The 12085-nt window shown below is 33.8% G+C and overlaps 1 protein-coding gene across 1 annotated transcript; it reads left to right on the top strand.

Annotated features, from left to right (window-relative positions):
• The first annotated feature begins 235 nt into the window (after positions 1 to 235).
• LOC120217269 lies at positions 236 to 11731 on the top strand. Its single transcript, XM_039214451.1, has 6 exons — positions 236 to 267; positions 1515 to 1722; positions 10480 to 10837; positions 10917 to 11035; positions 11131 to 11231; positions 11321 to 11731. Exons 1-6 carry the CDS (start codon positions 236 to 238, stop codon positions 11367 to 11369), a joined length of 867 nt encoding a protein of 288 aa, XP_039070382.1. The 3' UTR covers positions 11370 to 11731.
• Positions 11732 to 12085: the final 354 nt, after the last annotated feature.

The raw sequence follows: 12085 nt of genomic DNA, 5'->3' as shown, positions 1-12085 counted from the left end.
ACTTGCTTTGACTTGCTTCCCCAAACCACGTACAAAACGATCGTTGTTTGCCAGTAACGACTCGCTCTGTCACTGCTTGCCACTAAGTCAGACGGGTAAATTACTTACACCGACAACTCGTTCTGACACCACTTGTGTCGGGGCTACAGCTACAGCAACGCTCTGATACCACCTGCCACGGGACTAGACTTCTGCTAGACGATTCGTGCGGCACTTAGACGATTTCCAGGTCGAAATGGCGCCTAAGTTAGCCTTATCCACGTCCTTGTGAGTCTCTGGCTCACTAAGTGACGAACAAACCCTCAAGGGTTAAACAATAATGCGGAAATAACACTTAATCGGGGCTAATTCAAGCCACCTGGGTTGAAGCAGATCTCTGAAGCACGTGCGTTGTGGGAACTTTCTAAGTCACCAAGACTTGAATCATTTTGGCACTTTGAAAGAACTCAGAAAAGAACACTCCCGAGGCTATCTCAGCCCTCCCGATCGGTAACACAAGCCACAAAGGCTTAAGCACAAAGGAGATCAAGCCGACAAGGCTAGAAAGCTGCAAGCTAGAAAGCTAGAAAGAAAGAACTCAGAGAGAGTAAGAGTAAATGCCTGAGTTTTATTACTCTGAAGATAATGAATGAAGTGAATGATTACAAATGAGGGGAGGAGCTCTCTATTTATAGTTGAGGCCCTCAAGATCCAACGGTCTAGATCAAAGTACATCGACGGCTTACATTGAATCCTACCTTAACAGAACTCTATCTCTAAGGTATTTGAATTCAAATAAAACATTATCCATAATTAAATCCTTAATTATTGGATAATAATATTCTTTCTGGAATCTTCCAAGGAACGGGCCAGGTCTGATGGTTCTGGGCAAGCCCAACACTCTGTATTATTCTTCTACAGAAATTTGCTCACACATGTCTCGGTCCGAATCCACGAGCCTCGACAAAATTACCCCCATCGAACATGTAACACCCTCGTCGCTTCTCTCGGACGCCTCGGACTTGATCCTTCACGAACTCGAGCCTTTACGGACCCGCAAGCATTCTCCAAGAACCAGGCCAATTCACCATGCCCAACAAGCCCAAAGTCTGCGTAATTGAACCCCTTCTGTGAACCTTTACGCCAATGCCCATGGACCCAAAAGTTTAGTCCATGACAGGTACTAACAAATACCCCAAAGATTTTCAACCAGTGTAAGTGGGAAATCCCATCCTCCTTTTCAGCCGTTCAGAATTTTTTTTGATCTAAACAACGTTATTCAAATCGGATCGGACGAATTGATGGAATCGGATGGCACAACAGACGGAACAATGATATTAAAGGGGTGTTTTTTTTTTTTAATGAAAACGTTTAAAACTGTTCAAACAGCTTAAATAAAAAACGGATGAACCCATATATGTATATACTTTTGGGGTTTTAGACTAAACTTAAAATATTAGTATTTTGATTCTAAGCCCAAAGCAGATTTATTTCTGATCCGATTGACAATCTTTCCCCGGGATTTCAATCTACAGCCGTTCGCCCCTAGCTGCTCACTGCTCAACTGCTACCAATCCCACAGATCATGGCTCATCGATCCTCACTTTCGTTCCCCGCGCACTGCTCACTGCTTCTTCGTTGAGTTGTTTGCGCCTGTTGATAGATCATTGCAAGCGCACTGCTCACTGCGCTCAGCTGCATCTTGCTCGTCTTTCTACCTCTTGCTGCTACCGCTGCCTGCCGGTTACAATCCCAAAGACCAATTTTAATTTTGCTAATTTTTAGTTTAGGCAATTCGGGGTCCCTGCCACTTAATCTAAATGTTTATTATTATTATTTTTTTATGCACTCCATTTTATCCAGATTCCCATTTGATTTTTTTATTTATTATTATTTTTTTTTACTCGGCCAAGATTATATTATTTATAATTGAGAGCCAAAATTCTACTTAACTTCGTTAAAAAATTTATAATCGGAGAAAAAGAGTATTATATAAGTAAAATAATACAACCAAAAAATAACCAATACAAGAAACAAGCATAACCCGAATGAACACCACCACTTACAAAGACAACTCCCTAAACGAATAACACCACACCCAAATGTAACAATAAGCATCCAACAAACACAAAATCCGGCAATGCATTTGTTTCCCGATCATCCAAGGCAACTTACAACACAAACAGAGGGGTCTACTCAATGAAACTGATTATTGTCCACAAAATTCAGTCCAGACTGAAATGATTTTGCATTGAACTTTGGCTTCAGTTTTCCACTCAAATCTCTTCGAAAGATATATCAGCTAAACAAAAGACTACTACGAAAACCTCTTAGAAGAAAGGTAACCAGCCGCGATAACGCCCACAAAGCAATAAACCCAACATTTTCACCTCGAAAAGATAAAGCCAAGGATCGCACCAAACACACGCTAAACAATCTCAACAAGACTTCAGCGTGGAACTTTGTCAATTAGAGTCATCAAGCTTAACTTCGACAATGAGTGTCACCAACTCTTTCTACACTTGATTTAAAATTCCCATAGTAATCAATGAGTTCTTTATCTATGGGATGGAATCTAAAGTCCGAAGGAACATTTGTCAAGGTAATCATATTCTTCTAATCAAAGAATAATCAAAACCTTCAAAGGAGTCGAGCCTTGCAAAGATGAATTCTCTAAGAACATCTTTCACTACCTATCAAACATTATATTGCAGAACCACGACAAAAGAAAAAAAAAATTCCAACCTGTTTGCTTTGGCTATAGCCTTTCAACAAAATCAATTCATCCCACCAAATACTTTGAACTGAAACAACGCAAGGAGCATAAACATCGACAAAAGTATAAGACTACCCATATGGCACCCAAAGCCCAGAATTATGATGAATATGTTGTATAATAAAACCATTTGTCAAATGAAAGATACTATTAACCCAGATTAAAACAATTCCCCTAGACCAACCAGCAGCTCCAAAGGACATAAAACTGAAAGCAACCACTAACCAAAGATGTTAATTTCTTCATCCCTAAGAGTCCCATTCTTAGATTCTTGTAAAACTATTACTGAAATTTTATGGAAAGTGAAAAGCTTTCAAACCAAATAAATTTTTACCTCTATTTTATACAAATATTATTGAAAGTATCTTTCGTTACCATGTAGCCAAATACTCCACGAGGCAGTTAATAACTCTCCAAAAGAATTATTATTTAGGACCTTTTTATTTAGGTTAAGTATGAACTTTAGCATCATTAGGATCATTTTAAGTTTATTTTATCATATTTTGCATCATTTGTGCATTGGAGTGAATTTATATCTTTTGGACTATTTTATGATATTTTGCTATGATTTGGTACGTCGATATTATTGCATTGTTGATACTATAGGCGTTGTTGTGAGACAATGTTGTATTGAATTGTTGAACCGAAGCTTCAACAACTGGTGACTCAACATAAAGTTATAGAATTTTCTGGAATTGAACAACTGTCCATTCCAACTGTAAAATAGCTGGAAAATAAAGTAAAAATTATATTTTTCATGTTGGAGAATGCTTTGACCTTTTGGGCATATAAAAGGACTAGCCTTCACACTTTTCACATCATCTCTTCATCTCTATTAATTTCCCTAGCATCCTTTTTATTTTCTCCTCCACGGCAGCAGCCATGGTAGCTTAAAATCACCTTTGGGGAGTGCAGCAGCAGCCGTGGAGCAGCTGTGACCGATTAGGTTCAAGCTTTTTTTTGGTTTCTTTGCTCGAAAGAGTGAAGATAACTTTATTTAGTTTGGACGATTTATTTTATTGAATCTGTATTTGAACATAAAGTATTTGATGAAATGTTTCTTTATGTTCTTTTGCTTAAACACTACTTTTATGTGTCGAATCTTTATTGGGTATATTTAGAGATGAAAATATCTTTATGTATGTTAATCTTAATCGTTTTTAGAAATGAAAATTATTGAGATTGCATGCTACTTTATTTACAACATCCATGTTTGTGAGAGTGAATTTAAACATATGGAGATGTATGTTACCCATTGTTTTTGCTATGTTAATTGCTTGATCGATAGTTTTGTTGAGAAGTAATTTTATTTGGTTAAGTGTTTAATTCTTGAAAGGGGATCTAGGTGTTAATTATTGCAAGACGCATAACTGTATTGTCACAGCAATATTAGGTCATCACCTTCATAAAACCATATCCTGTCTTTTGGATCATTCATGTAAATAATGTTTGCTTCACTTCTAACCATAGGCTTGGACCACATATACACTAATGCATCGTCCTACAAGTTAACAACGAGCATATAAATAGCTTGCACATAAGTGATAGAACCTTCCTTGGTGGTGACAATACGCTCATGATTGGTGATGAGGGGGAGGTGTTGAAGGAATCGACTTTATTAGAAAAAAGATTAAAGAAGGTTTGCTGGGTGGTAGAGGGTCATGAAAGGAGGATATTTGCTACAAAATGAAGATTTTTACATATAATGTGAGGAGACTAGGAGCGGGTGCAAAGTCTTTAGCGTTGCGAATGTTACTAAAGAATCATAAAATGGAGATGTTTATAGCGACTACTGAAGTTGATAATAATGCTATGGCAAAGTACAAGCATAGCATAAGTGAATATCTAGACATGTTTGATGCAAGTAAAACTTCCAATGAATTGAAGGTTAAACCACATGATCTTTTAACACAGCGAGAATTGAGGAAAATGGACTATTGAAGTGTCGATTATTAACTCAAGGGGATGGTTTGTTCAATGAGACAACTAAATGGATGTCTATGGAAGAGATTCAAAGAGCATTTCTTACTTGGAACCTACAAGGTTCCTCTCCAAGAAGGGGTATTGTTATGACCCAAATTCAGTTAAAGCCAACTCAGCACATACAACAAATATTGCCATGTAAATAATGGGTAACAAGGAAGAATACACGTGATAGTAAGCATTTCAAGGGTTATGGGTTATTATATATGGAAACATAGGATAGAAGGAGGGGTATGAAAATTATTATAATATGATATTCTTTCTCCCTCTCTAATTCTCTCTTCTAGCCTTCTCTTTTATTTCTTATATTTCTTTTTCTATTTTGCTGTAATTTCTTTGCTTATCAATGAAATCTATTTTGAATACTTGAGTTCAAGGTATTGATTACTTGATACATTACAAATATATATATGGCCTACACAACTGCTAAAGTTAGCCTGATAAACCTTACTATCCACAAACTCAATCTATTTTCTCAACATTCAGCAATCTATAGGTTTATATATATTTAAACATGCCAATATAAAATGATTAAACAAGACAGCCAGCCCAAAAATTGTACGGGAAGAAGCAGTTAGTAGCTTATACAACATGATCCAAATCTACCACTAGCAAATACCATCACCGTCAGCAGGGATGGATGGAAGGGACATGTAGGAATAGTTGTCCCTTTTAAAAAAAAATTATCATATATTTTAAATTTTTTAATATATTTTTATTAAAAACCTATTTTTATCTCCATATAATTTTATAAATATGTCGTATCTTAAAATTATAAATATCCACCCTCGTAACATAAATTTCTGTATCTGTCCTGTATATAACGGTGCTGCTGCCGTTGTTCTTCTAGCAGCCTCACGCTTCATCTCGTTAGCTTTACCACTACATCGGAAACACATGTAAAGTAGCTGCAAATTCAAAAAGAGAAGACTCAAGGCTTTAGAAGAAACCAGAGTGGAGCAGTTTCAGTGAAAAGGTAATGAAGCACTAGGGGATTTGTGACTCTGAGCAATGATTCGATGCAAAATTTCCAAACCCGATAAAGAAGACATCAAAATGCCTTCTCAAAGACGTGATGAATAGTAAAACCAAAAACATCAATTGAAGGCAAAGCATTTGGAACTTACCCACCACCAAAGCATGAGCACCACCGATGAGATCAGTTGCAGGCAAAATATATACCTCTGCACCATCATCAGCTGCAGATCACTGTCATCTTATCTATGAAAGAATTAAATGAAAAAAGAAATTGTAACATCCAAAATCCCACAGGGAGAAAAAAGTTCTAACGAACCTATGCAAGAGATTTTCCCTTGAAAATAATTGGGGGAGCAACTGAAACAAAACCCTATATGCAACTGCAAGGTAGAAGACGAGTAAAAAATGACGAGCTTCTAACATGTCTCCCGTCACATGAATATATAACAATCACAGCGACAAACCAAGAAGCATACCGAGTGAAAAATACCGTCCAAAACTCAATGCACTATCAGTCCTGCAAAATGAAAGAACATAGCCACACAAGATTAAGAATTTCAATTAAAACTTCCAATTCTTATCATTGAACTCGAGACAGTAGAAATAACCACACAAAATACTATAATTTCATAAGCAATAATCGGACAGATACACGAAGTTCTATATTGTAAAAGAAATAAAACACAGTAAGCAAATAAAAGAGAATAATATTAATTCTCTCTACAAGTTTTAGATTTAAACATCTATACGCCATTCTATATTATTTTAAAATATATATTGAAATATAATATATAATACATGAATGATGCAGTTTGACTTAATGATTCACAAATTAATAAACCCTGCCCTATTGACATTTAATATTATTAATTTTTTAAATAAAGTAGAATATCCTTTTCTATTTTCAGTGTTTCTAATGCAATCATTGTTGAAAAATAATAATTTAATGGAATAAAATTAATGCTATTTATAATAAGTCATGTCAATTGGTAAATGTAATTAATTTTTCGTTTAAAGTTGTATCCATTCGATTATACCTATTAGTTTTTCAACAAATTATTTTCGTAAAATGTTTTAACCATTCATCAAAAAATTCTAATATTTTGATTCACGTCCCCTCACCTATAAATAGGTTAGTTGAGGCACAATTATAAGACATAACACAACATAAGTTACAAGACACAATTCACAACGTTGAATTAGAAAACACTTGGAAATTTTTTTTTCAAATTCGTTCTTTCCGGTAATAGTGAAAGACATAGGATGAATTTGTCTTAAGGAAACTGTTCATACAGGTCTCAACAAAATTCTTCTTCGATTTATGTTATTCCACTCATCCGATTGAGTGTCTAAATATGAGTAAACTAATTTTTTACCTATACTTTAAGTTTTATTTATTTTGTTTTGTTCGATTATATAATAATATTTATTATTATTATTTTATCTCATATTAATATTTTTTTAACGATCATAATATATTTCGAGTCGTAAGTTATCCAAAAATATATAATTTATTTTATGGTATTTGACTTGACGTTTCAGTTATTTAATAGATGTGATATATTAGTTTACATAACCTTATTTTAAAGATAGCAGCATCTAATCGAATATCCTTTCTATTATACCCTCAATATTTGTAAGACGGACTTTAATATGCAGAAAGCAAGTTTCGATTTCACTGATTAATTAATTCTGGCTTCTATTAGGTCTAATTATGTTCTTATTCCCCAACTCTTTGCACATTTAAATTGTAATCCCTCTATTATTAATTTCAAGAGTTTAACCAATCTACTTTTTTATTTATTAATTAAAGTCTAATTGATAACGCTATTAATAATTGTAAGAGACGCTTTAATATTCAAACAAACGCAAGCTTCAATTCCACTAATTAATAATATGAATTCACGATAAATTGGAGACATTTTGAAATTATCATTTTCTTTAAATTACTGAAAACGACAAAGCGATGCTGTCGAGAAAATAGCATTAACTTGTTTGAATTCCAAAATACATATTCAGTTTGATTTGATTTATAGAAGCAATTAGATTAATTTAAAAAAAATTATGTTTGAAATTTGAGATTTCATGATCTTTAAAATTTAATTTTAATTTTTTTTGTCGTTGCATCCAAGTTAATTTTAAATAAAATTATTTTAGAGAAAGAAATTTAAATCAAATTATATTAGATGTAGTTTTAATCATACACTCTATTTTTTTAAATTTTAGAGTTTATCCCTCTTCCATTTGATAAAATAACTAAATCCTGATTAATAACATCATCAAGAACTTAATTAAATTGAATTATATGGTATTATTAAACAAAACATTTGATCACATATTCACATGACATAATATTATATGTGTGGAAAGCCAAATAAACAAACAAAATTACTGATATAGGACTTTTAAGATTTTTGGTTTGTAGGATTCTTAAACGTTTTTTCAGAGAAGAGTGAATTTTAATAATTCCAAAAATTACTGATATAGGACTTATCAGATCGATTAGATCTATGATATAAATACCTTATCAAATTGACATTTAAATATATTTTCTTCATTTTTTTAAACATTTCGTTTATCGCAGATCCTTGTATTATATTTAAGGGCAAAGTACACAAATGGTCCCCGAGTATAGGGTGCTACTTTGTTAAGTCTCTCTACTATTAAAAGTTATAAAATGATCCTCCGACTATAGGACGTCGTTTTGTTGAGTCCTATGACTATTAAAAGTTACAAAATGATCATTCGATTATTCATATGTTTTAAACTCATTTTTTTTCGTTAAAAATTTGATGACCGTATGAGTTGGAAGTTAACATGTTGGTTGGATGTGATAAAATTATATTTTAATAATGTCTAATGACACCATTGTTGCTTTCAAGCACTGACTCGACGATATAATATTTCAAGCACTACCTCGACGAGAAAATGTAAACGGAGAATCAATCCAAAAAATACAATTCAATTAGTTCTGGGATTATATTTTATCATGTCCGAATCAACAGGTTGACGTCCAGCTCAGACAGTCACATTTTTTTTAACGAAAACAAGTTTGAAATATATGGATAGTTGGGTGATCAATTTGTAACTTTTAATAGTCATAGGACTCAACAAAATAATGTCCTATAGTTAGGGGACCATCTTATAACTTTTAATAGTTGGCACTAAAAAATTATATAAAGTAATATTTAAATTTTTTATAATTTTAAAAATATATTTTAGTTTAAAATATTAATTGTTAGTTGATTTAAATATTTTTGATTAAATATTCTTTAATTATAAATTAGAGTGAATTAATCTCTCTTAGAATACATTTTTTATAAATTTTAAAACAATTATAAAATATAAATATAAATAAAAAATAATTTCATATTCTAACTTTAAATTTTACAGTCTTTACTTGCAATAATATTATAATTACAATTCAAAGCACAAATATGATTTAGTTTCAACATTCACACTAGAAATAGCACATAATTAGACATCTCATAGTACCTTATGGATAGGGATGGCAATGGGTCGGGTCGGGTTGGGTTTTTGGGCCACCCGACCCGATCTGAGAAGAAAGGGGTTTTCACCCGTGACCCGACCCGACCCGACGAAATTAAAGTTTCACCCGACCCGAACCGACCCGAATATATGGCTTAGAAACCCGACCCGACCCGACCCGACCCAAAATAATAATAATAAAAATTTTATTCAATGAAAACAGTGACTTAATTGAAAAAAATTATATATGGAGGGACATTATTGTAATTATCCCTAAATATCTAGAATAAAATTATATATATTTTTCGGGTCGGGTCGGGTCGGATTTTTTCACCCTAAACCCGACCCGACCCGACCCAAACAGTACATTTAAAAAAAAACCCGACCGACCCGAATCCGAATTTTTTAAAAAAAAATCCGACCCGATCGGGTCGGAACCCGTCGGATTCGGGTTGAGTTGCCATCCCTACTTATGGATTATAGTTCGTATTATTGTTGATGTAAGTAAGACGATAAAACTTTAAGTATATATATATATATATATTAAGTGAACTTATTTGAATCAAAATCGATTGAGTAAAACATTACTATACAATCTAACATATAAAAAAAATACAAAAATGGCAGATTTGAAATGCTACGATAAATATTTCAAGTCATGATCAATCAAATACACGCAAAAGTTAAAAATTTAAAATTAGCATTAAAAATTATTGGCTAATTTTAAATTTAATAAGTGTTTAAGAAAATTCAAGTAAAGTTTAATTAAAAAAATAAAATCATAACATTCTTATTTACTCTATTTTAAAATCTACATTGACTAAATTACTTTTCCTTTTTAAAAAAAAGGTCGATTTGATCTTTTTTAAAATTAACAAGGACTTAATTCGAAATATTTAAGTAACTATAAATTTAATATTTTGGATCAAAATATTTAATTATTCAAATGTACAAAGATTTAAATGTCTCTTTTTTATAGTTCAGGGATTCAAATGAAATTTTTATATAGTATAAGGACTTGTAGTGAATTTTAATCCATTTCCAAAAACCCAAAGGTTACAACGTATGCAATTTCTGTCGCATTTATAATTCAGAAAAGTCAAATTGAAAGAGGCAAAGTTGGACTTTGAGGGCTATATGAACCTAACAAACTAATGTATATCCTTGAAATAGTTTATGCGTTCTATTTCCATATGCATCAATGAAGCTCCACAAAATTATATAGCTAGCCATCGAAAAGGTTAAATTCTATCAGTTTTCATCATCTTCCCAAGGAGAAAAAGCTTCACGAAGATGTCGACACCGCGTTCGGAAGCCGCCGCCAATACTTACGGGCTCTCGAGCGGTGTAAACGAGATAGAAGAAGAAGAGAAAATGAGTTATTCGAGACAAACGAGGGGGAACCATTGGCATCGATCAAAGAAATAGAAGAGATCAGCAGTGTGTTCTCCTTTGATGTAAACAGCGTCGGAGCAAGGGATGAGGATAGCGTATACGTAGCGGTGGGGAAGAGTCAGTCAAGCATGGATGCGCTGTCTTGGACGCTGTCTCATTTCGTCGATTCCTCCACCAACGCTACCACCTTGTTTCTTGTGCACGTGTTTCCGGAGATTCATTACATTCCTTCTCCATGTAAGCAAATTAATTACTTCAATTTTATTTATTTTTTGCTTTCTTTTAGCAGCCGCTAACAGCAAAGGATTGATGATAGTAGGAAAGCTGCCCAAGAGCCAAGTATCGGCAGCACAAGTGGAGACCTATATGACGCAAGAAAGGGGGAAGAGAAGACAATTCCTTCAGAAATATCTCGATATCTGCACTGCTTCTAAGGTACTAAATAGTTATACGGACTTTTGCATTACTGTTTGATTGCATTAACTCATTTTTCGCATTAAAATTAATTAACCAAGCAATTTATCGAACAGGTTAAGGTAGATACCATGCTTGTTGAAAGTGATATGGTTGCAAAAGCCATAATAGATCTAATCCCTATTCTAAACATCACAAAACTAGTGGTTGGAACCAGGTATTTTACACACAAATTCTTATTAGAACCCTTTCTAGTATTGCGTTTCTGTGTGTTTAGGGTCTTACTTTCTTCTTATGGGTGTGTAGAAAAGTGAAGTCTAGGAGAGGCGGTGGGGATAGCTCATCAAATATTTGAGAGTGCTCCGAAAACTTGTGAGGTCAAGGTTGTATGTGAAGGGAAAGATGTGACTGCCAATATGCTTGGATCGCCGTTACCCTCGCCCTCACCCTTGCCCCCGGATTTGCTCTCTCCAGCCGCCAATGAAGACTACTTCAAGGTCTCGCAGGAAGCTGATGACGATCGCAGCGACGATTCATTTGCGTGCATGTGTTTCAAACCCAAGTTCTAAGAATTGCTTATTTAGCATTATGAAAGAATTCTTTTCTTTTGCCAAGTAATAGTTGTAAATTATATTTTAAGGAACACCCTTTGACAGAAACATTATACATTAACTGAAACACAATCCATAAACAACTTCATATTCACTATGTTTTCACCATGTCTCATTGTTTTCCTCATAGTTCGCCGCATTTTATTATCACATATGGGTTTGGCCTTAATATATGAATGTAATCTGGGATTATGAACTCATTTCAATTGATCTATGTTTGATATTCCAATTGGTTCTTGTTGACTGGTTAAGTAAACAACGATCATAGATGACGGCAGGATGATGGTTCTGACGATGTTGATCAAGTGTCTACGTGTCTTTATTCTCTATTGCATGGCTACTTATAATGGTTTGGACGTGCCAATAGAGAATTGTCGTGGTATTGGTGTGCGTGGTATTAGTGTTAATTGGACATCCTAAGAAGCAATAGTTTAGATTGATTTGTATCAAATGAGACCAC

This window comes from Hibiscus syriacus, unplaced genomic scaffold, assembly GCF_006381635.1.
Source record: "Hibiscus syriacus cultivar Baekdansim isolate YM2019G1 unplaced genomic scaffold, ASM638163v2 tig00110186_pilon, whole genome shotgun sequence".
Lineage (NCBI taxonomy): Eukaryota > Viridiplantae > Streptophyta > Magnoliopsida > Malvales > Malvaceae > Hibiscus > Hibiscus syriacus.
The sequence above is the reverse complement of the archived record's forward strand: the minus strand, read 5'-3'. Positions and strand labels throughout refer to the sequence as shown.